Below are 27,988 nucleotides of genomic sequence, written 5' to 3'. Positions count from 1 at the left end.
TTCAGACCAAAATGTGGACGCCTTATAATTCTTTTTAAAAAAAGTGGAAGCCACGGTCTTTGTGTGTTCACACCCTAGATGTGGAGTTCACCCCTTTCGCATGAAACATTCAGGTGCACTACAGATCAGCAGTATAGCCTCTGAAAGAATCAATATTCTCGAGCCAGAAAAATGGTAATAGCAACAAAAAATGTTATTTCAGCCAACCACGACTAGTCAAGTCACACCAACACGTCTGCTTCGTTACCATAATCCTCCTAGGGTTTTACAGCTTCACTCCATTTGGTGTGAGCAGAGGCTCCATCTTTCTACACCCTTCTGATCACCGTCTTATCTTCCTGGCAACCAGCTCAGTAAAATCTACTGTCGTGTTGTCAGTCATTCGTCCTCATTTGCTAATATTGCTTACTTCCGTTCAACTACTCTAGGATGGTTTGTTTAAACACTCTCCCACCTGAAACATCAAGTGATCTGATAAATAAAAAATAAGCCTAGTACAGAGAATAAGGATAGAAACAATGAGGTGCGCCCACTGGGAAAGTTTGTTTCAGCTACAACAGGAAGAACAATGGCATAATGCGCAGAAATGCAACTCTCTTGGATTAGGTTACTATAAGTTTGAATCATGAATGCAGAGTTTCAGTTAACAAATACTGCCAGAGGATACAAAACTAGAAGGCCCGACTAATATAAACCTTATACTGTATGGAAACAAGCTCAATCAATTGAAAATCTCCAGAGTTTCAGGAAAGAGACCCCATGGAAGATCTAAGAGTTCATAGTAGCATCAAGAACTACACTTCTGACCACCACAAGAATTACATATATGCCACACATATACGTCCAGTTCAATCCACGTGGAGCAGTCAGAGAGCACTAATCCATATGGTGTGAGCTGAAGATGAAGGGCATGATTAGGAACAAAATCTCTTGCTCAGATCTGTCGAGGTGAGCATGTCCACATTGTCCAGTAAATCATATCAACCAATGTTGAACAAGTATGGCCTAGCAGAAGATGTTGGGTACACGCCGCCAACGAGAACCAGATGACATAGGAGTGGAGAGCCAGAAGATGACACTGACAAGCAGAACACGCCGAATGCGGAGGTGGAGAGCCAGAAGATGACACTGACAAGCAGAACATGCCGAATGCGGAGGTGGAGAGCGATTGGCCACTCTGGCTCGGTTGGTGAATAGCCGGCACAAAACTATGGGACCAACAGGAACCACAGGTTGAAAGGAATTCACAACAAAAACTTTCAGCCTACCCAAGACCAAACTAAAACGTCCTCTTCCACAGCCTGAACCAAACCAAACTATTTCTCATCTGCCTACTCCAGCCCATCCAAATGAAACCATTCCCAAAACAAACCAGAAAAACTATTTAATTTTCAAAAAATGACAAGAAAATTCATTTCAGCCCAGACCATTACCTAACATACCCTCTCAAATCAAATGTATATTACCTTGTCAGAGCATGCACACTTGACTCACCCATGGTAATGCTAGCCTTCCTCCTCGCTACTCTCAACGAAAACAACACCCTTATCTTTCTTTTGCCTCTTAGCTCCATCACCACTGTCCTTTCCACTGCCAGTTTCTGACCGCATCACCTCAATGATGTCGCTACCGTACTTGTCGGTCTTTACCTTCCCTATCAGCTTTTCTAGCTGCACGAGATAGAAAAAAAAATGCACATGTTGGAGATGCACTGGCAATCTACTTAGCTGGCAATAACAAGTTAAACCAAGATTTACCTCGGCAATAGTGGTTGGTGTATGGCAGTTTAGCAGGGAAATTTGCTCCGTGGAAAGAACTGCATGCGGGAATACGCCCCCATTACGAGAAGAGATGGTTCTACGCAGGTCATCCAATTTAGCTTCCAAATTGCTCATCTGATTGCGCTTTGCACTTTTGAATCTATCACCACTATCTTGAGAGTGAATAGCACTAGTTAGCTTCACCGGTCTGTTCCCTGCATAGTGAAAGCGTGTTCACACCATAATCCACAAGAATTTTGTAATTCTTTTAGCAACAAGCCAGCAATGGAGACAGTGGCATGTGTGCCTTTACATGTACTCAATGACTTCCATGGAATGATGATAAAGTAAAATGAACTGTTGCAAGAAAAAGAATCATTTACCTTGCAATGCTGGCTTCCACAGTGGTCCTAAGACAACATATGCATTGGTTGTATATGCAGTATGCTGAAATTCTTCTTTCTGGGAGGGAAAAGGATGAATTTTAGCAATCGTTGCCAATCCAGGTCATTGGGGCAAATAAAAAGATGTTTAACAGCTCAAACTACAATGTTTAGATTGTGAAATGCAGTGGCATTATATAGGTAATTCCCCACATTGGAGATGCAACAAGTGGTTGCAGACATGCAAAGAGCAAAAGATGTGTTGCACCAATTGTTTAAAAGCATAAAAATGTTTTCAGGTAATTTAATAATTTCCAACATTAAAATATAGCGCTCAATATGTTTAGCATCATGGTCACATCTATGACTGGTTTTTGTAATCCTAGCCATGATAGTTCTTATGAAGTTTTTACATATAAATAGACATTTAGCATTACCATGAACTGTTACAAAAAGAGAGTCCAATAGGAGTGATTTGTCGACCAACATAAGATTCGAAAATGGAGATACACATACCAAAACACGGTCAAGTATAAGTTGAACAATCAGCTGCTCAATTTCCTCCTTCTTAAGATCAACTGCTTCATTTGAACAACCTGCTTGAGCATTCCCAATTGTAGTGTCAGCTCGGCTCAGAGGAGATACTTTAAGACTCTTGTGTGATGCAACATTTACCAGGCAAAGAACATAAAATACAGAATTCAGCAACTTACTGGAATCAGAAAAGTATTAGTCGAGGACATTTACCTGAATGTTTCCACTTTGTTTTGAACTTATCCACTAGCTGCAGCAATGTAGCTCTTTGGTCATTTTGTTGCATTTCTTGGAGAAGTGAAACAATGATTTTTGTATGGTCTGAACAAGAAGTCACATAACCACCCATCATCGACAAGAGGATAACACACATGCACAAAAAACAATATCTCTATTTATTTATTTTTGCTATAATTAAATAATGTGTAGTTCCGTGTTAAAATGGTAGAATCATCATACAGGTAGCATCTATGTCCTTGAGCTCAATACTGGAAACACAGTTGTCACACATTCCTGCAAGAAACTATGCAAATATCAAGATTTAGAAAGTTCAGATCTTGGATAGACGTAAGTACTGAGAAAATACCGTTGCATTCCTGCACGGCCTCTCCAAAATGTTGAAAGAAAGCACCACGACGGCAGTTTTTCTTAGACTGCAAAAATTTAACAAGCTTGCAATCAGAAATTACTGTCAAATACAACATGACCAGCAGCAACAAAAGGTAGCACGACATTAATTAAGAAAATCTCTCAGCGACGCGCCACATCGGCGCCCAGATGTAGTGGAAAATGAGCAAGGGTCTTCGCATTTGACTCGACGAGTGCGAAGGGTAAGGAAGCTAGCCGAGCCTAGGAGCTAAGGAGGATCCGCATAGGTACCTGGAACGTAGGGTCTCTGACAGGGAAGCTTCGGGAGCTAGATGATGCAGTGGTGAGCCGTGAGGAGAGGTGTTGATATCCTTTGCATCCAAGAAACCAAATGGAGGGGACGGAAGGCAAAGGAGGTGGAGGATACCGGCTTCAAGCTGTGGTACACGGGGACAGCTGTAAACAGAAATGGTGTAGGCATCTTGATCAACAAGAGCCTCAAGTATGGAGTGGTAGACGTCAAGAGACGTTGGGACCGGAATATCCAGGTCAAGCTGGTAGTTGGGGACTTAGTTCTCAATGTTATCAGCGCGTATGCCCCGCAAGTAGGCCTCAGAGAACACCAAGAGGGAGTTCTGGGAAGGCCTGGAGGACATGGTTAGGAGTGTACCGATTGGCGAGAAGCTCTTCATAGGAGGAGACCTCAATGGCCACGTGAGTACATCTAACACAGGTTTTGAAGGGGTGCATGGGGGCTTTGGCTATGGCATCACGAATCAAGGAGAAGATGTCTTAAGCTTTGCTCTAGCCTACGACATGATCGTAGCTAACACCCTCTTTAAAAAGAGAGAATCACATCTAGTGACTTCTAGTAGTGATCAACACTCTAGCCAGATTGATTTCATCCTCTCAAGAAGAGAAGATAGGCGTGCGTGCCTAGATTGTAAGGTGATATGTGCCTAGATTGTAAGGTGATACTTGGAGAGAGTGTTGTCCCTCAGCATAAGCTGGTGGTTGCTGACTTCCGCTTTCAGATTTGTGTCCAGCGGGATAAGTGTGCCAAAGTCGCTAGAACGAAATGGTGGGGGGGGGGGGGGGTAGCTAAGGCATTCAAGGAGGGTCATTAAGGAGGGCCCTTGGGAGGAACGAGGGGATGCGGACAATGTGTGGATGAAGATGGCGACTTGCATTCGTAAGGTGGCCACGGCGAAGTTTGGAGTGTCCGAGGGAAGGAGAAGCGACTCTAAGGATACCTGGTGGTGGAATGATGATGTCCAGAAGGCGATTAAGGAGAAGAAAGATTGTTTCAGACGCCTATACCTGGATAGGAGTGCAGACAACATAGAGAAGTACAAGATGGTGAAGAAAGCCGCAAAGCGAACTGTCAGTGAAGCAAGGGGTCGGGCGTATGAGGACCTCTACCAGTGGTTAGGGACGAAGGAAGGCGAAAGGGACATCTATAAGATGGCCAAGATCCGGGAGAGGAAGACGAGGGATGTTGGCCAAGTCAAATGCATCAAGAAAGGAGCAGACCAACTCCTGGTGAAGGACGAGGACATTAAGCATATATGGCGGGAGCACTTCGACAAGCTGTTCAATGGGGAGAATGAGAGTTCTACCATTGAACTGGATGACTCCTTAGATGACCAACTACTGGTGAAGGACGAGGACATTAAGCATATATGGCGGGAGCACTTCGACAAGCTGTTCAATGGGGAGAATGAGAGTTCTACCATTGAACTAGATGACTCCTTAGATGATACCAGCAGGTGTTTTGTGCGGCGAATCCAGGAGTCTGAGGTCAAGGAGGCTTTATAAAGGATGAAAGGAGGCAAGGCGATGGGCCTTGATTGTATCCCCATCGAGGTCTGGAAAGGCCTCAGGGACATAGAGATAGTATGGCTAACCAAGCTTTTTAACCTCATTTTTCGGGCAAACAAGATGCCAGAAGAAGAATGGAGACGGGGTATATTAGTACCAATCTTCAAGACAAGGGGTTCATAGTTGTACTAATTACCGTGGAATTAAGCTGATGAGACATACAATGAAGCTATGGGAGAGAGTCATTGAGCACCGCTTAGGAAGAATGACAAGCGTGACCAAAAATCAGTTTGGTTTCATGCCTGGGAGGTCAACCATGGAAACCATTTTCTTGGTACGACAACTTATGGAGAGATACAGGGAGCAAAAGAAGGACCTGCATATGGTGTTCATTGACTTGGAGAAGGCATATGATAAGATACCGCGGAATGTCATGTGGTGGGCCTTGGAGAAACACAAAGTCCCAGCAAAGTACATTACCCTCATCAAGGACATGTACGATAATGTTGTGACAAGTGTTCGAACAAGTGATGTCGACACTGATGACTTCCCGATTAAGATAGGACTGGCATGAGGGGTCGGCTTTGAGCCCTTATCTTTTTGCTTTGGTGATGGATGAGATCACAAGGGATATAGAAGGAGATATCCCATGGTGTATGCTCTTTGCGGATGATGTGGTTCTAGTTGACTATAGTCGGACGGGAGTCAATAGGAAGTTAGAGTTATGAAGACAAACCTTGGAATCTAAAGGTTTTAGGCTTAGTAGAACTAAAACCGAGTACATGAGGTGCGGTTTCAGTACTACTAGGCACGAGGAGGAGGAGGTTAGCCTTGATGGGCAGGTGGTGCCTCAGAAGGACACCTTTTGATATTTGGGGTCAATGCTGCAAAAGGATGGGGGTATTGATGAAGATGTGAACCATCGAATCAAACCCGGATGGATGAAGTGGCCCCAAGCTTCTGGCATTCTCTATGACAAGAGAGTGCCACACGAGCTAAAAGGCAAGTTCTATAGGACGGCGGTTCGACCCGCAATGTTGTATGGCGCTGAGTGTTCGACGACCAAAAGGCGACATGTTCAACAGTTAGGTGTGGCGGAGATGCGCATGTTGAGATGGATGTGTGGCCACATGAGGAAGGATCGAGTCTGGAATGATGATATACGAGATAGAGTTGGGGTAGCACCAATTGAAGAGAAGCTTGTCCAACATCGTCTGAGATGGTTTGGGCATATTCAGCGCAGGCCTCCAGAAGCTCCAGTGCATAGCGGACGGCTAAAGCATGCGGATAACGCCAAGAGAGGTTGGGGTAGACCGAATTTGACATGGGAGGAGTCCGTAAAGAGAGATCTGAAGGATTGGAGTATCACCAAAGAACTAGCCATGGACAGGTGTGTGTGGAAGCTTGCTATCCATGTGCCAGAACCATGAGTTGGCCACGAGATCTTATGGGTTTCACCTCTAGCCTACCCCAACTTGTTTGGGACTAAAGGCTTTGTTGTTCTTCTTCTTCTTCTTCTTCTTGTTGTTGTTTTTAAAATACCAAACGCACATTATCTCCAATTACCAGACCAGGAATATTATATTCTTTCTTGTTATATGAAAGATAATGGTACAGGCCCTTCCCACTATTTAACTTGATTTGGTCGTGTTTTTCTAGAGAACTTGTCTAGTGAGATCTACATCTTCTCTAATGTCATATTCCTCCCAATATCTTGTATCTTGTCAACTCTTCCTCCTGATCCAGCTTACAACCCTCGGGGGTCCTGGAACCACGTGGGAACCTTTCCCAAGGCCAGATAGACCGTGTGTTTGTATACCCATTCTGTGTCATCTCTGGGGTTTAGATCAACTTCTTGTGACCAAAGGGAGGAAATTATCTTTCCGCTCGCAGATCTGCAACTTCCTCGCCGCTTGTACGAATTCATGACTCCTTTGCCTCCCTCTACTAAGACCATGCTGCTATTCACGGGATGCACTGCCACTTTCCTCCTTGCCGAGCATCCCTGCTATTGCATTGTTTCCTTCCATGACCGCTTGGAAATGTTCATTTGTTATAGACTTCAATGGCACATAATTTTAGGTATACTTCTGTTCTAAGCAGTCAGCTCGCAAGGCTCAGTCTGTCGTTGCTAACTGTGCAGTGCTGAACTATTTATAATCTGCTGTGGTAAAATAGCCACAAACGCAGGCAAAAGTTGGTTACCCGAACACAAAAATGGACAAAAGCTGTTTGGGAAAACTGGATCATCATAGTCCACATCAATACAAAATGCAACCTAATTGAACTAGGCTAAAATAGTGGCCCTATTGATAAAAGCCTAAATATGTCTCCTGCAATGGAGTTGATTGGATCCAATGGATCCAGAAGCTGACATGTGTAATTAGCCTCTTATTATACATGTCATGGACTACACTTGAGGGTAAATAGCTCTCCTGGCAGGCGGCACCGCTGATCTGAGTGAGGGTTAGATTAGGGATTGGGAGGATGTAGTAGATAAGAGATAAATTGCAATTTACTAATTTTCTTGCTTTATGAAAATAGATGTGCCTGTTAGAGTTATAATATAAGTCATGTATACCCCTTTGTATTTATCCCGTAGTATAAGGGGTTTCCTGCATATGTACCACACCTGTACATGTATATATATATCGGCCTATGGCCTCATGGTAATACAAGTTGCTTATTCCTAACATGGTATTAGAGTTTTAGGTCTCTTTTTCGCACGCGCAACTCGTGCTCGATCCCGTCCCGCCGCCGCCGCGATTTTTTCTTCGTCTCGGCGTCGCTACTCTGCCCCTCCAGTCCGTCGCCCGCCCGGCTCCTCTCCCTCCCGCCAGGTGCTGCCGTCCGCCGGGTGCCGCCGTTCCCGTCGCCCGCCAGCCGCCCGCCGGGTGCCGCCGTTCCCGTCGCCCCGCCACGCTCCTCTGCTTCCGCCAGGTGCCCGGGCGGCTCCTTCCCGTCGCCCCGCCAGGCTCCTCTGCTTCCGCCAGGTGCCCGGGCGGCTCCCGATCGAGCCCTCTCGCCAGTTGGATCGTCCAGCCCCTCCCGCCGGTTCGATCCCCTCCTGATCGGCTGGGCTGCCGTCCGCGGTCTGCTGCGCCGTTGTCCTCGTTCGGATCTTTGCAAAAAAAAAAATGTCTACTGCATCGGGCTTTGTCGCTGTCCCTCGCTGTCCGGTGATCTTCGACGGTACTAACTACACCGAGTTCGATGGCTTCATGCGCATTCACATGCGTGGCATCCGTCTCTGGGGTGTTCTTTCTGGCGAGGTCTGCTGTCCGCCACGTCCGGTTCCTCCGGTGGCCCCTACTCCGCCGACTCCATTGGTTCTTCCTCCGGATGCTAATCAGGCCGCCAAGGATGCGGCTAAGGTTGCTGATGAGGCTGCTGATCGTGCCTATGATGAGAGGGCTCTGGCTTATGAGGAGGCTCTTCAGACGTATCATGGTGCTTTGTCTGTTTACACCCAGTGGCTTGATGATGATGCTCGTGCTGCCGCTATTCTCACTGCTAGTGTTCTGCCTCAGTTTGCTTCTGAGTTTCTGGGTCTTCCTACTGTCTTCCAGATGTGGACCTGTCTTCGTCAGCGCTATGAGCCCTCTGGTGATGCCTTATACCTGTCTGTGGTTCGTCAGGAGCATGCTCTTCAGCAGGGTGACTCTACTGTTGATGACTTTTATGCACAGAGTTATGCTATCTGGCGCCAGCTTGATTCTCTCCGCAGTGCTGGTTGTCGTACTTGCCCCTGCTGCCAGGCTGTCCAGGCCGATTTGGAGTTTCATCGCGTCTACGAGTTCCTGTCTCGGCTCCGTAAGGAGTTTGAGCCCCGGCGTGCTCAGTTGCTTGCTCGTGGCCGTATTTCTCTCATGGAGGCGCTTTCGGAGATTCGTGCTGAGGAGACTCGCCTACGCGGTGCTGGTTTGCTGGAGGTTCCCTCGGTGCTCGCTACTCGGGTTTCTTCCACTCCACCTGCTGCACCGCCTCATTCTCGCTCGAGTGCTCCGCCGCTCTTGCCCACTCCTTCTGGAGGCTCAGGTCGGCCCCGTTCACATTGTGACTACTGCAACAATGATGGTCATATTGAGTCCCAGTGCTACACAAAGCGGAAACACCTGCGCAAGGCGCGATCATCCTCCTCAGGGACTTCGTCATCTCCCTCGCCAGCTTCAGCCATTGCTTTGACCGAGCAGGATATTCTGAGACTTAAGCGTCTGCTCGCGGCTTCAGGTTCTTCCTTGACGGGTACTGCTGGTTCTATGACTGATGCTTCCCGCACTGAGCACCCGCCCTCTACACAGTCAGGTACATCCCCATGGGTTCTGGATTCTAGAGCTTCTTTTCATATGTCTTCTCATTCTTCCGCTTTGTCTTCCCTTCGCTCGCTGGATTCTCCTGTTCATGTCTTCACTGCTGATGGTACTCCACTTTCTGTTGCTAGTAGAGGCCATCTTTCTACTCCTTATTCTGTTCCTGATGTTGCTCATGTTCCTCGACTTACCATGAATCTGTTTTCTGCCGGTCAACTTACTGATTCTGGTTGTCGTGTCATCCTTGATGTTGACTCTTGTTCTGTTCAGGATCGTCGCACGCACACTCTGGTTGGGGCTGGCCCTCGCCGCCGTGATTCTCAGGGTCTTTGGGAGTTGGACTGGCTTCATGTTCCTTCCGCTGCCACCACCATCGCCAGTTCCTCCGCTGCTGTCGCTTCTGTTACTGGTTCCTTCAAGCAGTGGCATCATCGACTTGGTCATCTGTGTGGTTCTCGATTATCGTCTTTAGTTCGTCGAGGTCTTCTGGGGTCTGTCTCAGGAGATGTCTCTTTAGAGTGTCAGGGTTGTCGTCTTGGCAAGCAGATTCAGCTACCATATTCTCATAGTGAGTCAGTGTCTCAGCGTCCTTTCGATTTAGTCCATTCTGATGTATGGGGTCCGGCTCCTTTCACTTCGAAAGGTGGTCATAAATACTATATTATTTTCATCGATGATTTTTCTCGTTACACATGGCTTTATTTCATGACTTCACGTAGTGAGGTGTTGTCTATTTATAAGCGTTTTGCTGCCATGGTTCATACTCAGTTCTCTTCACCCATTCGTGTTTTTCGTGCTGACTCCGCTGGTGAGTATATCTCTAAGATGTTGCGTGGTGTCCTTGCTGAGCAGGGTACTCTTGCCCAGTTCTCTTGTCCTGGTGCTCATGCTCAGAATGGTGTGTCTGAGCGCAAGCATCGTCACCTTCTTGAGACGGCTCGTGCTATGATGATCGCCGCCTCTCTTCCGCCTCATTTTTGGGCCGAGGCTATCTCCACTTCTGTCTACCTCATCAACCTTCAGCCATCCGCTGCTTTGCAGGGTGGCGTTCCTTTTGAGCGTCTGTTTGATCGCTCTCCCGATTATTCGATGCTTCGCTTGTTTGGTTGTGTTTGCTATGTTCTTCTTGCCCCTCGCGAACGCACCAAACTGACCGCTCAGTCTGTTGAGTGTGTCTTCTTAGGCTACAGTGATGAGCATAAGGGCTAATCGTTGTTGGGATCCTGTCGGTCGTCGGATGCGTATCTCTCGAGATGTGACTTTTGATGAGTCTCGTCCTTTTTACCCACGCCCATCTTCCTCGGTCTTTTCCGTGGAGGATATCTCTTTTCTCACTTTTCCTGACTCCCCTATCACTCCCGTCGCGCCTGTGCCTATTCGTCCCACTCCCTCTGCTTCTCCACCCCTTGTCGATTCACCGCCACCATCTTCCCCGGTCTCCTCACCTAGCATGTCACCGGATTCTACACCTTCATCTCCGGTGACTTCTTCGTCGCCGCCCCCTGATTCTACCTTGGCGATTCCTCCTTCTCTTGTTCCATCTCTTCCTCAGCATTACACTCGTCGTTCACGACCTGTGGATGCTTCCTTGGATGAGTCGTCCTCTTCCTCTCAGCCTACTTATGGCTTGCGTTCTCGTCCTCGTCCGCCTATTGATCGCTTTGGATTTCCCACCGCTGGTGCTGCTGTTCTTGAGCCGACTTCTTACCGTCAGGCTGTTGTTCATCCTGAATGGCAGTTTGCGATGGCAGAGGAGATTGCTGCTCTTGAACGCACTGGTACCTGGGATCTTGTTTCTCTTCCTCCCGGAGTCCGTCCCATCACTTGTAAGTGGGTCTACAAGGTTAAGACTCGCTCCGATGGTTCTCTTGAGCGTCACAAAGCTCGTCTCGTGGCTCGTGGTTTTCAGCAGGAGTATGGTCGTGATTATGACGAGACTTTTGCTCCTGTGGCCCATATGACCACTATTCGTACACTTCTTGCCGTTGCCTCTGCACGCCACTGGTCTATATCTCAGCTTGATGTTAAGAATGCCTTTCTTAATGGTGAGCTGCGTGAGGAGGTGTACATGCAGCCACCACCTGGGTATTCTGTTCCTGATGGCATGGTGTGTCGTCTTCGTCGCTCTCTCTATGGCCTTAAGCAAGCCCTTCGCGCCTGGTTTGAGCGTTTTGCTTCTGTGGTCACTACTGCTGGTTTTTCAGCAAGTGTTCATGATCCCGCATTGTTCATTCACCTTTCTCCTCGTGGCCGGACTCTTCTTCTTCTCTATGTTGATGATATGGTCATCACTGGGGATGACCCCGAGTATATTGCCTTTGTAAAGGCCCGTCTTAGTGAGCAGTTTCTTATGTCTGATCTTGGACCTCTTCGCTATTTTCTTGGGATTGAAGTCTCTTCTACCTCTGATGGCTTTTTTATATCCCAGGAAAAGTATATCCAGGATCTTCTTGCTCGTGCTGCTCTTTCTGACGAGCGCACTGTTGAGACTCCTATGGAGCTCAATGTTCACCTTCGTGCTACTGATGGTGATCCTCTCCCTGACCCGACGCGTTATCGTCATCTCGTTGGCAGTCTTGTCTATCTAGCTGTCACTCGTCCGGACATCTCTTATCCGGTTCATATTCTGAGTCAGTTTGTTTCTGCTCGCACATCGGTTCATTATAGTCATCTCCTTCGTGTTCTCCGATATCTTCGGGGCACGATCTCTCACCGTCTCTTCTTTCCTAGCTCCAGTTCTTTACAGCTTCAGGCCTATGCGGATGCTACGTGGGCTAGTGATCCTTCTGATCGCCGTTCGCTTTCTGCTTACTGTGTTTTTCTTGGCGGTTCTCTCATTGCCTGGAAGACGAAGAAACAGATTGCAGTTTCCCGTTCGAGTGCTGAGGCTGAGTTGCGAGCTATGGCTCTTTTGACGGCAGAGGTGACTTGGTTACGGTGGTTACTTCAGGACTGGTGTTTCTGTCACTACACCGACTATGCTCTTATCTGACAGTACAGGTGCTATTAGCATTGCGCGCGATCCTGTGAAGCATGAGCTCACCAAGCATATTGGTGTTGATGCTTTCTATGTGCGCGCTGCTGTGCAGGATCAGGTCGTTGCTCTTCAGTATGTGCCTTCCGAGTTACAGTTGGCGGATTTCCTGACGAAGGCCCAGACTAGAGCACAACATGGCTTTTATCTCTCCAAACTCAGTGTTGTTCCTCCACCATGAGTTTGAGGGGGGGTGTTAGAGTTATAATATAAGTCATGTAAACCCCTTTGTATTTATCCCGTAGTATAAGGGGTTTCCTGCATATGTACCACACCTGTACATGTATATATATATCGGCCTATGGCCTCATGGTAATACAAGTTGCTTATTCCTAACAGTGCCAAGGCTCTTTATTATCCCTAATTGGCTATCCTGAGATATCGTATTTCTGAGAGCTGTGTTCTATGCCTGAAGAGTAATTATCTAGCAAGAACGTTCATATAACATTAAAATTCCCCCGTGGACATTATGCGCATGTTGAGATGGATATGTGGCCACATAAAAAAGGATCGGGTCTTGAATGATGATATATGTGAGAGTTAGGGTAGCACCGACTGAAGAGAAGCCTGTCCAACATCGTCTGAGATGGTTTGGGCATATACAGCGCAGGCCTCCAGAAGCTCCAGTGCATAGCAGACGGTTAAAGCGTGCTGATAATGTCAAAGAGAGGTCGGGGTAGACCAAACTTGACATGGGAGGAGTCCATAAAGAGACATCTGATATCACCAAAGAACTATCTCAAGAACTAGCCATGGACATGGGTGTTTCGAGATCTTATGGGTTTCAGCTCTAGCCTACCCCAACTTGTTTGGGACTAAAGGCTTACCTGTTGTTGTTGTGGACATTGTGCACAGTTTATTTGTCCTATCCCGCACATGTTCAGCAGTAGTTATTATAACCATGTCATATAATGAATATCCAGATAGGATACCCATTTTAGTGTCCTACTAGCTTCTGGCTTCTTAAAAATTGACAGTGTCATGATTGCGAAATGTACCTGACAATATCGTGCTATGTCATAAAGATTTTGCAGACCACAGTTTTCATAGAAGACCATCGAACTCTGTTCATTGAACATAACAAGAGGGAATCTGGGATTATGGAAATTGGAACTCGCAGAACTCAAAACAAAGAAAAAACAAGACGGTTTAGCCTCACTTGGCGGGGAACATCACCAGGCCGATAATATAGAACACATTCTGAAGGCAGTCCATCTCTCCCTGCCCGACCACTTTCCTGAAGTCACGGAAGTCTATTTTAAGGGACCACATCGTCAGAGTGTGAGACAACTGAAAAACATAATACTTAGATGTACCTGGTAGTATGTCTCCATAGATTTGCTAAGGCTATGATGAACCACAAACCTGACTGCAGAACCAAATGAAATATGTATTTAGTTTCCTATATAGTATAGTTGCAAACATAATAATCCTAGTTGCTCCATATCACCAGTCTAACGGCTTCAGACTCAACAATGAGTACCCCAGTAATCTTGTTCAAATTATACAGGAGGAATTGCACATAATTGAATATCCTATGTTCAAATATCCCACGACAACTGGAAAGGCATGAGCACATCCAGTAAATGACTAAATGGCATGACTAAATCATTCCTGAACTAGGCAAAAACAAGAACAAATAAACAGTACCAATTAATTATTTTAAGGATTATCAAAGAGAAAGGACATGAATATCAAGGAGTATCGCACCATAGGTCCCTTAATTTGCGAAGGCGGTGCAAGAAGGTGAATGAACTCAGAAAGATATTTATACCCACAAACATGTAAAAGTGGTTCAAAGATGTGATTTATCCGATGTGGTTATCCTCCTAAGAGGCTTAAGAGTCAATTCTACATCTCAAATGAAATATAACCCAAACTCTATCTCTAGCAAATAGCGATCCAATGTAAATCAAAGTCTAGGGCTTCTTTGTTTCGTAATATTCCACAAACGCAGTAATAGGGAAAATGCTGGATTGCATTGGCATAAGAGAACAAAGGAACTTGATAAGAGATTGTGCGGTGGCTCATAAGGATAATTTACTAATTATAAGGTTTATAGTCCTACAGATCAAACATCAGCCATTCAGCCTCAACTCCCTCGTGTTCTTACTCAATTTAATTGTGTCACTACTGTGTCAGGAGAGGGGATGTAGAGCATAAATGGCGGGGGAGAGCTGTGGAATGGTGGAAACCGTAGCTACTATCGATATAAATCTACAAGAAAAAAGGTAAGACGGAATATAGAGTGAGGAGTTGCCGGGAGGGTGGAGAGAGGAACAGTACATGGATGACATGTGCCAGTACCACATAAGTGCTAGTGCAACATGGATGCCTCGATAACTAGGCAAAAACTGGGTACGGGTATCTAGTCCAAGCTTATGGGCTAACTTTTCATCAGTTTTTGGAAACTTGAGGCATCAAGATAATTAGATTAGTTAAGTATAGATCTACATCTTGAACAGATGTCATCATTGTGATCAAAGTCCAAAACTGCACGTACCGTCTGGTTTATTGATTCCCATTCCGAACGCCACCTACATAATGTACCGGACAGATTAAATGCTAGGAGAGGGGGGGGCAGAGGGGGAGGGAGAGCACATACTGTTCCAACAATGACCTGTGATTTGCTTTTACTCCAACTGTTGAAAAGAAACAGTGGACTAGTTATATGCAACCATAAGAGAGATAGCAGCTCAAAATGCAGATTTACACACGAAAAACAATGTAATAATGCCGTGTCCTTAGGGTTTGGAGCTTAATCTCCACTTTCTGGTTTATCAATAGCGGGTACGATTACATGGCTATTCCTTTGTGTATATGGAGAGATGGGAGAAAAGGAAGGCTCAAACCATAAGGCAAGCACTAACAAACTTGGAAACTAATTGGCATGGGATTCCCTAGGTTATCGAGGAATCAAGCAGCCAGCTGCTTGTCCTTATCCTTGTGCGTGTGGCACCCTGCCCAACATGACAAACAAAGTGATACTTAATGAAATACCAATTTCCAGAATAATTCTTGCATCAACATTTACATGGATACTCAAAGAGAGGTCAGCAACACAACTTTGTAATTTCCAACTAAATTAGGATTCAGAAACATGCTACACATGTTCAGGGGTTCACTGTTCAGAACAGTGATTGATCGGTTGGACATGCTGTGGTTATTAGGCAAAGTGTTTTTTTATTGAACTGTAGACTCTCATTCTGATTAGTTCTTATATATTTTTCATGGGCAGGGCAGGTATAGCTAAAAAAAACTTTATATGGCATTTGTTTCCCAAATAAATGGGTGTTAAACGAGTAGGTTTGTCCCTCCCAAAGTCAGTGGGCTTTGACTTCAACTGGTGCAGATTATACAAAATGTTCCATTTGATCTTTCAGATAAACACAGAGGCACCTTAGTTATAAGGATCCAGAATGGGTATAAATGACATCAACTTCTGGAGAACTATCACTATCAACATGATATGAGAAGAATTCAGAGTTATACAAGGAAACTCATTTTGTTCATGCAGGGAGACTGCTATAAAGTTGATAAACAGAATTCTTCTAACATATCCTAATACATCTAAGGTACATACTAATGTTGTGATAAGCATGTGATCTATTTGGAATGAGAGTAACAGAAAATCCATCATCGAAGAGAAAATTTCAGCTCAGAGAAAAAAGGAATAAAAATTGTCAACGCACCGCATATGAACTTTCTCACGAGCAACAACATCCATATCTGCATGATAATAATCTGCCGAAATACCCCTTCCACGCAATTCTTTGGCAACCTGTTTGTCAGTAAAGTGTGTTAGGAATAAGCAACTTGTATTCCCATTAGGCCATAGGCCGATATATATACATGTACAGGTGTGGTACATATGCAGGAAACCCCTTATACTACGGGATAAATACAAAGGGGTTTACATGACTTATATTATAACTCTAACACCCCCCCTCAAACTCATGGTGGAGGAACAACACTGAGTTTGGAGAGATAAAAGCCATGTTGTGCTCTAGTCTGGGCCTTCGTCAGGAAATCCGCCAACTGTAACTCGGAAGGCACATACTGTAGAGCAATGACCTGATCCTGCACAGCAGCACGCACATAGAAAGCATCCACACCAATATGCTTGGTGAGCTCATGCTTCACAGGATCACGCGCAATGCTAATAGCACTTGTACTGTCAGATAAGAGCATAGTCGGTGTAGTGACAGAAACACCAAAGTCCTGAAGTAACCACCGTAACCAAGTCACCTCTGCCGTCAAAAGAGCCATAGCTCGCAACTCAGCCTCAGCACTCGAACGGGAAACTGCAATCTGTTTCTTCGTCTTCCAGGCAATGAGAGAACCGCCAAGAAAAACACAGTAAGCAGAAAGCGAACGGCGATCAGAAGGATCACTAGCCCACGTAGCATCCGCATAGGCCTGAAGCTGTAAAGAACTGGAGCTAGGAAAGAAGAGACGGTGAGAGATCGTGCCCCGAAGATATCGGAGAACACGGAGGAGATGACTATAATGAACCGATGTGGGAGCAGAAACAAACTGACTCAGAATATGAACCGGATAAGAGATGTCCGGACGAGTGACAGCTAGATAGACAAGACTGCCAACGAGATGACGATAACGCGTCGGGTCAGGGAGAGGATCACCATCAGTAGCACGAAGGTGAACATTGAGCTCCATAGGAGTCTCAACAGTGCGCTCGTCAGAAAGAGCAGCACGAGCAAGAAGATCCTGGATATACTTTTCCTGGGATATAAAAAAGCCATCAGAGGTAGAAGAGACTTCAATCCCAAGAAAATAGCGAAGAGGTCCAAGATCAGACATAAGAAACTGCTCACTAAGACGGGCCTTTACAAAGGCAATATACTCGGGGTCATCCCCAGTGATGACCATATCATCAACATAGAGAAGAAGAAGAGTCCGGCCACGAGGAGAAAGGTGAATGAACAATGCGGGATCATGAACACTTGCTGAAAAACCAGCAGTAGTGACCACAGAAGCAAAACGCTCAAACCAGGCGCGAGGGGCTTGCTTAAGGCCATAGAGAGAGCGACGAAGACGACACACCATGCCATCAGGAACAGAATACCCAGGTGGTGGCTGCATGTACACCTCCTCACGCAGCTCACCATTAAGAAAGGCATTCTTAACATCAAGCTAAGATATAGACCAGTGGCGTGCAGAGGCAACGGCAAGAAGTGTACGAATAGTGGTCATATGGGCCACAGGAGCAAAAGTCTCGTCATAATCACGACCATACTCCTGCTGAAAACCACGAGCCACGAGACGAGCTTTGTGACGCTCAAGAGAACCATCGGAGCGAGTCTTAACCTTGTAGACCCACTTACAAGTGATGGGACGGACTCCGGGAGGAAGAGAAACAAGATCCCAGGTACCAGTGCGTTCAAGAGCAGCAATCTCCTCTGCCATCGCAAACTGCCATTCAGGATGAACAACAGCCTGACGGTAAGAAGTCGGCTCAAGAACAGCAGCACCAGCGGTGGGAAATCCAAAGCGATCAATAGGCGGACGAGGACGAGAACGCAAGCCATAAGTAGGCTGAGAGGAAGAGGACGACTCATCCAAGGAAGCATCCACAGGTCGTGAACGACGAGTGTAATGCTGAGGAAGAGATGGAACAAGAGGAGGAATCGCCAAGGTAGAATCAGGGGGCGGCGACGAAGAAGTCACCGGAGATGAAGGTGTAGAATCCGGTGACATGCTAGGTGAGGAGACCGGGGAAGATGGTGGCGGTGAATCGACAAGGGGTGGAGAAGCAGAGGGAGTGGGACGAATAGGCACAGGCGCGACGGGAGTGATAGGGGAGTCAGGAAAAGTGAGAAAAGAGATATCCTCCACGGAAAAGACCGAGGAAGATGGGCGTGGGTAAAAAGGACGAGACTCATCAAAAGTCACATCTCGAGAGATACGCATCCGACGACCGACAGGATCCCAACAACGATAGCCCTTATGCTCATCACTGTAGCCTAAGAAGACACACTCAACAGACTGAGCGGTCAGTTTGGTGCGTTCGCGAGGGGCAAGAAGAACATAGCAAACACAACCAAACAAGCGAAGCATCGAATAATCGGGAGAGCGATCAAACAGACGCTCAAAAGGAACGCCACCCTGCAAAGCAGCGGATGGCTGAAGGTTGATGAGGTAGACAGAAGTGGAGATAGCCTCGGCCCAAAAATGAGGCGGAAGAGAGGCGGCGATCATCATAGCACGAGCCGTCTCAAGAAGGTGACGATGCTTGCGCTCAGACACACCATTCTGAGCATGAGCACCAGGACAAGAGAACTGGGCAAGAGTACCCTGCTCAGCAAGGACACCACGCAACATCTTAGAGATATACTCACCAGCGGAGTCAGCACGAAAAACACGAATGGGTGAAGAGAACTGAGTATGAACCATGGCAGCAAAACGCTTATAAATAGACAACACCTCACTACGTGAAGTCATGAAATAAAGCCATGTGTAACGAGAAAAATCATCGATGAAAATAATATAGTATTTATGACCACCTTTCGAAGTGAAAGGAGCCGGACCCCATACATCAGAATGGACTAAATCAAAAGGACGCTGAGACACTGACTCACTATGAGAATATGGTAGCTGAATCTACTTGCCAAGACGACAACCCTGACACTCTAAAGAGACATCTCCTGAGACAGACCCCAGAAGACCTCGACGAACTAAAGACGATAATCGAGAACCACATAGATGACCAAGTCGATGATGCCACTGCTGGAAGGAACCAGTAACAGAAGCGACAGCAGCGGAGGAACTGGCGATGGTGGTGGCAGCGGAAGGAACATGAAGCCAGTCCAACTCCCAAAGACCCTGAGAATCACGGCGGCGAGGGCCAGCCCCAACCAGAGTGTGCGTGCGACGATCCTGGACAGAACAAGAGTCAACATCAAGGATGACACGACAACCAGAATCAGTAAGTTGACCGGCAGAAAACAGATTCATGGTAAGTCGAGGAACATGAGCAACATCAGGAACAGAATAAGGAGTAGAAAGATGGCCTCTACTAGCAACAGAAAGTGGAGTACCATCAGCAGTGAAGACATGAACCGGAGAATCCAGCGAACGAAGAGAAGACAAAGCGGAAGAATGAGAGGACTTATGAAAAGAAGCTCCAGAATCCAGAACCCATGGGGATGTACCTGACTGTGTAGAGGGCGGGTGCTCAGTGCGGGAAGTATCAGTCACAGAACCAGCAGTACCCGTCGAGGAAGAACCTGAAGCCGCGAGCAGACGCTTAAGTCTCAGAATATCCTGCTCGGTCAAAGCAATGGCTGAAGCTGGCGAGGGAGATGACGAAGTCCCTGAGGATGATCGCGCCTTGCGCAGGTGTTTCCGCTTTGTGTAGCACTGGGACTCAATATGACCATCATTGTTGCAATAGTCACAATGTGAACGGGGCCGACCTGAGCCTCCAGAAGGAGTGGGCAAGAGCGGCGGAGCACTCGAGCGAGAATGGGGCGGTGCAGCAGGTGGAGTGGAAGAAACCCGAGTAGCGAGCACAGAGGGAACCTCCGGCAAACCAGCACCACGTAGACGAGTCTCCTCAGCACGAATCCCTGAAAGCGCCTCCATGAGAGAAATACGGCCACGAGCAAACAACTGAGCACGCCGGGGCTCAAACTCCTTACGGAGCCGAGACAGGAACTCATAAACACGATGAAACTCCAAATCGGCCTGGATAGCCTGGCAGCAAGGGCAAGTACGACAACCAGCACTGCGGAGAGAATCAAGCTGGCGCCAGATAGCAGAACTCTGTGCATAAAAGTCATCAACAGTAGAGTCACCCTGCTGAAGAGCATGCTCCTGACGGACCACAGAAAGGTATAAGGCATCACCAGAGGGCTCATAGCGCTGACGAAGACAGGTCCACATCTGGAAGACAGTAGGAAGACCCAGAAACTCAGAAGCAAACTGAGGCAGAACACTAGCAGTGAGAACAGCTGCAGCACGAGCATCATCATCAAGCCACTGGGTATAAACAGACAAAGCACCATGATACGTCTGAAGAGCCTCCTCATAAGCCAAAACCCTCTCATCATAGGCACGATCAGCAGCCTCATCAGCAATCTGAGCCGCATCCTTGGCGGCCTGAGTAGCATCCGGAGGAAGAACCAGTGGAGTCGGCGGAGTAGGGGTCACCGGAGGAACCGGACGTGGCGGACAGCAGACCTCCCCAGAAAGAACACCCCAGAGACGGATGCCACGCATGTGAATGCGCATGAAGCCAGCAAACTCGGTGTAGTTAGTACCATCGAAGATCACCGGACAGCGAGGGACAGAAACATAGCCCGATGCAGCAGACATGTTTTTTTTTTTTGCAAAGATCCGAACGAGGACGACGGCGCAGCAGACCGCAGACGGCAGCCCAGCCGATCAGGAGGAGATCGAACCGGCGGGAGGGGCTGGGCGATCCAACTGGTGGGAGGGCGCGATCGGGAGCCGCCCTAGCACCTGGCGGAAGCAGCACCTGGCGGGTGGCGAGGAGCCTGACAGGAACGGCGGCACCTGGCGGGCGGGAGAAGCAGCGCCTGGCGGGATCGGCGGCACCCAGCGGGCGGCGGGAGCGGCGCCTAGCGTGGGGGGGCGCCTGGCGGCCGGCGGGGACGGGCTGGAGGGGCACCGGGCGGCCGGCGGAGGCGGAGACTGGCGGGAGGGGCGACGCTGAGGCGAAGAAAAATCGCGGCGGCGGCGGGGACGGGATCGAGCACGAGTTGCGCGTGCGAAAAAGAGACCTAAAGCTCTAATACCATGTTAGGAATAAGCAACTTGTATTCCCATGAGGCCATAGGCCGATATATATACATGTACAGGTGTGGTACATATGCAGGAAACCCCTTATACTACGGGATAAATACAAAGGGGTTTACATGACTTATATTATAACTCTAACAAAGTGCATGATTTCAACAAAACGTGCAAGAGCACAAAGGAAAATTGTGCTGGTCCAGACTGCAGAAAATGAATGCCACTTTAAACTACAAGAGCGAGTCATGTTCGACTGGCAGATCTATCAACAAATACTAGCATATGAAACTCAAATACTCAATATTACAATATAATTTACGAAAATGTGCTTACTGCTGAGTAACACTCGTTTTTTCATATGCCATTAAATAATTCCCTATTCATTATATGCTGTACATTTCCAAAATTTACTTCACCATCTACCATCCCAGCTCATTTTGCCCTTTTGTGAAGTAGTACACCAATAATCCTGTCCATGCCCACCAACCAATGGACGTTTTGCGAGAATGTTATGTATCATTTCATAATGTGTGCTCTTGTCTACGTATTCAGTTGCCCTTCCATTTATTCAGAATTTTCTTTGGAAACAGTTATTCAGATTATGCTACTACACAAATGCATCTTCGCTACACCTAACCGTTGAATATGTTGCCTTTTAGTCAGCCAACACTCGGCACCCTACAACATTGCGGGTCGAATTGCCGTCCTATAGAACCTGCCTTTTAGCTTTTGTGGCACTCTTTTGTCACAAAGAACGCCAGAAGCTTGGCACCACTTCATCCATCCGGCTTTGATTCGATGGCTCACATCTTCATCGATATCACCATCCTTCTGCAGCATTGACCCCAAATATCCAAAGGTGTCCTACTGAGGTACCAACTGCCCATCAAGGCAAACCTCCTCCTCGTGCCTAATAGTACTAAAATCGCACCTCATGTACTCAGTTTTGGTTCTACTAAGCCTAAAACCTTTCGATTCCAAAGTTTGTCTCCCTAGCTCTAACTTTCCATTCTCCATCTGAGAGGGCATTTGTGAGCATGGATGTTACATTCCGTGAATCGGAACTTTTTTATGGTAAGAAAACTAATCTAGGTGTCATGTTGGAAGGACTTGATTAATGTCTCCAACCGGAGGTTGGTCAAGAGGGGAGAGTAGTAGCACACAGCAGATGCAGATGCAATAGTCACTAGGCGAACTAGGCGGCTCAATATTAACTCCTGTGGCTCCTGTGATACAAGCATCGACTTCCACCGGTGATGTGCAGGTTGGTGCATCGGCTCAAATTGGTAGTGTGCCCAGGTGGACAACAGAGCAAGAGGAGCAGCTAGAGGTGTATTCACGGAAGTGAGATGATGGTGTTGCACTGGCGAAATTGATAGTGTGCCGAGGTGGACAGCAGAGCAAGAGAACCACTGCAGGTGTATTCACGGAAGCGATATAATGGTATTGCACCTCAGTCACTGACGAAACGACGGGGTAGTACTGCTGTGATTTCCATCTTCTGACGGGGATCAGGCTGAAGGGTCAGTGGCTGCAAAAGGGTCAACTGATTGGCCAATTGCTTCAGAAAAAACTGCTCGAGCAACAGCAGGGATACCTCAGAAACGGTATGGGTTCGATGTAAATGATATTGGAAATTATGTTTCCTATGAAGCATTATCTCCGGCCTACAAAGCATTTGTTGCTTCTCTTCAATCTATGTCAATTCCAACCGACTGGAAGAAGGCAAAGGAGGACTCAAAGTGGCGTGTGGTCATGGTGGAGCAGCTGAAGGCTCTATGTAAGAACAAGACATGGGTACTAACACCCCTCCCAACATGAAAGAAGGCAGTCAGCTGCAAGTGGGTGTACACCGTGAAGCAGAATGCAGAAAGAAAGACTGAAAGGTAGAAAGCAAGGCTTGTAGCGAGGGGGTACAACCAGACATACGGCATTGAGTACGATGAGACCTTTGCCCCAGTAGCGAAGATGAACACTATGAGGATTCTGATCTACTGTGCAGCAATTCGGGTGGTCTTTACATCAACTTGATGTGAAGAATGTTTTCTTGCATGGGGACTTGCTGGAGGTGGTCTACATGGAAATCCCACCTGGGTTCTCGACTTCTGAGGCTGCTGGCAAGGTTTGCAGGCTAAAGAAAGCCCTTTACGGATTGAAGCAGTCTCCAAGAGCTTGGTTTGACAAGTTTAGACAGGTGGTGTATGACATGGGGTATGGTGGGAAGATTATTATACTTGTGTCACACACGACCAGATATTGAATGTGCAGTAAGGGCCAGTTCTTTTGGGTGGCTTAAAAAATAAGCTACCTCTCTCCAGCTTAAAAAATAAGCCACTTCGTAAATTTGTTGAGGCTTCTAAATTAGTTATCCCATAACTAGTGCAGAAGCCCCAATGGATGAGAGAGGCGGCTTATGGGAAAAGCTGGGGAGGAGGAGGCTTAAAAAAGAACTGGCCCTAAGTGTTGTGAGCAGATACATGCATGAGCCTAGAAGTGAACATCTTAAGGCAGTACATAGAATCTTGAGATACTTGAAAAGTACTCATGGGAAAGGACTGTTGTTCAAGAGTCATGGACACCTTGTTGTAGATGGTTATTGTGATGTTGATTGGGCTAGCTGCCTGGAGGTCAAGCATTCAACTTCAGGACATTGTGTTTTTGTAGGAGGAAATCTAGTGTCTTGGAGAAGCAAGAAACAACCTGTTGTTTCCAAATCAAATCAAAGGCTGAATACAGAGCCATGTCTCAGGACAATGAACCTATTAGAAGAGCTGAATATATGTAAGACCAGTTGCATGAATGTATGGTGTGACAACAAGTCGGCAATTAATTATAGCAAACAACCAAGCTCAACATGATATAACCACATGTGGAGACAGACAGATTCTTTATCAAAGAAAAGCTGGATGCTGGGATTATCAAGATAGAGCATGTGAGCTCAGGGCAACAAATTGCAGATTACTTGACTAAAGGCTGGAACCAGAGAATGCAGCTTAGCGTGTGATAAGATGGGAATGATAGATATCTACCACCTCTCTTGAGGGGGAGTGTTGTATGTGTGGCCCATCCCTGCTGGCCCATGAGGCCCAGGCCCAGGCCCATACTGGTCAAGTGGCTGGCTGACCTAAACATAGCGCTCGACGCTGTCTGACCCTGAGCACCGCCAGTGCTATAGAACCCTGCGGTTGGTATGCCCCTCCCAAACCCACAAATATTTCAAGCATTGAGTCAACTAGTTTACTATTTGACAAATCAGATCATATGACCTACTCCCTCCGTTCCAAAATAGATGACTCACTTTATACTAAAGTTAGTACAAAGTTGAGTCATCTATTTTGGAACGGAGGGAGTAACAGATAGCGTAAACTCTGAAAGAATGTAAAACACACATTAAAACCAAATGGAGGGGTCTATATGACCTAACAGATAGCGCAAGTCTGAAAGAATGTAAACCACACATTAAAACTAAATGGAGAGGTTACAGTTACAGCTATTGGAATGACAGGTATTAATTTACATGCCAGCAAATAATTCAAATGAAAGCATCTCAGTATTGTGTGGTCTACGAACCTGTTCACATTCTTTCCTGGAAAAACAATACACTATCCCGGATTCGTTATTTGGATATGATTCGCTTATGAAATTTGCAATCTCGTCAATAACAACCTTTCCAACTGATGACTTCTCATATACCTACATGATGAGCATCAGCATGTAAATTGGTTAAATCCTATGTTCCCCTCCTGTGTGCTTCTGCAATAGACTTTCTCATGGTTGTATCAAGTAAACTGAAGCATACTCTATAGAAAAGGTTGGGCCTGTTAACAGTGCTGACAAACTTGACAGATCTTGGGATATGAAGCATCTCTATCAGATCCATTTGCACTTTACTTGTTGCAGTTGCCTACAAAAAACAAAAGTTTCTGCTTCACAAACTTTTACATCTTCTAACTTGAGTTCACTTGCATAACTCACAGTTAAAGCTATCATGGGAACACTGGGAAACTGGATCTTCAATATGCCCAGATTCTTGTAGTCTGGACGGAAATCGTGCCCCCATTGGCTGCAGCAGTGTGCCTCCTACATGATAGTTGTCAGTGGGTAACTCTAGATAGATAATATTGTGCTTGAAAGCACGGTTGATCTTATAATTCTTACATGAGGTACAAACTACAAATAAAAATGTGGACGGTCAACAGAATAATCAAGAGTAATTGCTCTTCTTGTATGAGTAGACAAAACATGTCACAAATTATTAGAGCAAACCATACTTTTTTTGTGCATCTCTTATTTTAGTCTGTGAGGGAAAGTTTAGTATTTTAATAGGCAAAGTACACATATTTGAACAGTAATATTGTTAGAGACAGACTGAATAAACATGGACATTATCGACATTAACCAGCACAAAGTAAATAGTAAATTCTTAGACACTGCAAGTATCACACAAGATCCAACTTTAGCCAGTCAAAAGGTGATCATTGCGTGGTCCATAATGTAAAAGTGTTGCAATCATGTATAGTTCAATGAAACCAGCAGATTAGATAATCAAAAAATAAACGAAAGACTACAGCATATATTTTGGCATTGGCAACGAAGGGAGAAAATATCATCACTCACATCTATTGCAACAAGAGAAAGACGCCCAGCATGATGGCATTTCTCAAGCTTAGACATGAACCTTTTACTTTTGGATATCTTTTCAGGTGTCACATACAATATCTTCAATTCCCCTTCACCTTTTTCAAGTGCCTTATAAATGAACTTCTCGATTTCCTTGTTGGTAGTGGAAGTCAACATGTGAGCTGGTATACCTAAAGCCGCCAGTCCCATGACCTACAATAGCACAAATCCTCAAGAGTGAGAACAAGCATATATAGGGCAACAAAAGAACAGAAAAGTCTTAAACACCTGGTCCTGAATAAGCGAAAGCAAAGGACTGACGACAAGTGTAATTCCATCACGAAGTACAGCTGGAAGTTGATAACACAGACTCTTCCCTCCACCAGCAGCCATTATAACCAGAACATCTTTTCCACTCATGATTGAGTTAATTATCTGGAAGGACAGCATGCTTAGAGAATGCAAAACAAGAAAAAACTACACAATTCTAACAATACTGAGATAGTTTCTGGTATATAGCATTAGGTTCAACACTACCAAGAAATGGGAGATAAAAAATAAAAAGACATCAAAGTGCATTGAGCAACAGATAACGGATAAAACAATTGACATGCTACAAAGCAGTATCTTGCGTATATGAAGAATTTCAAACGTAAGATTCTTCACAAAATAAAGTTATTATAAGATGTCACTTGTGGTGTTAAAATTATATATATCCTGGATAATTTTTGCAGGTTAATAAGCAGTTCATCAAAGAGTAAACATCAATATTAAAAATAAATATATTATTTCTGCTACAAACTTACTTCTCGTTGATTTGACCTGTAGGAAGAAATACCAAATACATTGAATCGAGTGTCATCAGCCTGAGAATCCCATGAGAACTTTCCAGACCAATCTTCCAGAGCAACTGAAGGGGCACTATTTGATGTATCTCTGGAAGTTTTAGATATTTCCAGCAAAGCCTTCAACTGTGCTTGGCGCTCATACAATTCTTCTTGCTGATCAAGTAATGTCTTGATTTTGTCTGCATATAATAATTTTAAGAGGAAAACTAGCTCAGTAGCACTCAAACAGGTTAAAGGTGTAATTAAGAAAAAAACACCAGAAAAGACAGCTGGTGACATCTGATTCTATGTTTGAAATAACACCACTTGCTGGAAAATAACAAAATGCCCTTTAACATCAATTGAAGAGGACAAGAGGGACCCAGGGCCAAGTGCAGTAATAGTGGCGACATTAGCCGCATCCATATACGTACATGGAATAAGTTGCCATGTTCAAAACTACACGTTTAGAAGTATGAATGTGGTTCATGATAGGTATTTATCAGTTAAGTAAAGGTGTCATTGCTTATCCTTGGGACCATACAGGCATACGGCTGATAGACTATTTGGGGTTGTTGTACAGGCAAGTGTGGCTGGCCCGTTTCCACACAGATGGCTAGCAATTGGAAATTAGATGTGCTGTATATCAACTTCCTGCCTCTCATTCTTGGATCTACCGTGGTTATTCTACAAATGAGTTGTTATGGACAAAGGATACAGATAACGATCTCATTTAACTGAAATATTATGGAATATGAATAAAGAGATAATAATATAATGGCGGATGATGATGATAGTGATGACCTTGTAGTCCATTGAGTTGCGACTCCACCAGCAAAAGTTCGTCCTCGATGTTTTCTTCATCCTCCATGCCTCAAAATTTCACCTATATTGCTGAAATATACACAGTATGATTTTTGCAGATTAATTATGTAACCTTATACAGAAGTGGAAGGATTTAAAACCGGGAAAAGAAGATAGCAGAGGCAGGGGCGGGGAGGCTGTAGTAATGAGGAAGATGAAATATTGCATGTGGGTTGAATCCAAGAGTGAAGAGCAGAACAGCAGGGATACCGAGACGAAGGCCGGTGTAGATAGGGTGTCGAGGTCACCGGTGCAGATGGGGAAACACGAGGGGTCGTGCGTGACCTGCGGGCGGGGAGGCACGAGGTAGACGACAGCGGAAGTAATGCCGGGGCGACGGCGGGATGACAGGCGGGAGCTCTGGATTCGGTGAGTTGGTGCTGGTGGCGGTGAAGGCGGCGCTCGCCGGTGTTCAGAGGTGGGGACTGAGGAGGAGAGGAACCGGCAGGAAGGGTTCTTTGGAGCATTT

General features: G+C 46.0%; 1 protein-coding gene across 4 annotated transcripts; it reads right to left on the bottom strand.

The window, feature by feature from the left end:
* On the bottom strand, window positions 1-27,988 carry LOC109757797 (ATP-dependent DNA helicase Q-like 2). 4 transcript variants are annotated; one of them, XM_045227505.2, is made up of 22 exons: window positions 27,730-27,988; window positions 27,460-27,549; window positions 26,635-26,855; window positions 26,117-26,263; window positions 25,826-26,041; window positions 25,184-25,288; window positions 25,008-25,112; window positions 24,779-24,901; window positions 16,123-16,211; window positions 15,036-15,072; window positions 14,934-14,967; window positions 13,747-13,799; window positions 13,590-13,667; window positions 13,429-13,494; window positions 3,264-3,330; window positions 3,137-3,190; window positions 2,891-2,998; window positions 2,660-2,739; window positions 2,144-2,222; window positions 1,758-1,975; window positions 1,467-1,670; window positions 1-454 (listed from the first exon to the last, which is right to left on the bottom strand). In XM_045227505.2, the coding sequence occupies exons 2-21, from the start codon at window positions 27,524-27,526 to the stop codon at window positions 1,506-1,508; spliced, it is 2,112 nt and encodes a 703-aa protein (XP_045083440.1). In that variant the 5' UTR covers window positions 27,527-27,549; window positions 27,730-27,988; the 3' UTR covers window positions 1-454; window positions 1,467-1,505. The 4 variants fall into 4 exon arrangements, with proteins under 4 accessions (XP_045083440.1, XP_045083441.1, XP_073352499.1 ...); XM_045227506.2 differs by having other exon boundaries at window positions 15,051-15,072; XM_073496398.1 differs by having other exon boundaries at window positions 1,495-1,670; window positions 15,051-15,072.

Source organism: Aegilops tauschii, chromosome 4, assembly GCF_002575655.3.
Source record: "Aegilops tauschii subsp. strangulata cultivar AL8/78 chromosome 4, Aet v6.0, whole genome shotgun sequence".
NCBI classification, from domain to species: domain Eukaryota; kingdom Viridiplantae; phylum Streptophyta; class Magnoliopsida; order Poales; family Poaceae; genus Aegilops; species Aegilops tauschii.
The sequence above is the reverse complement of the archived record's forward strand: the minus strand, read 5'-3'. Positions and strand labels throughout refer to the sequence as shown.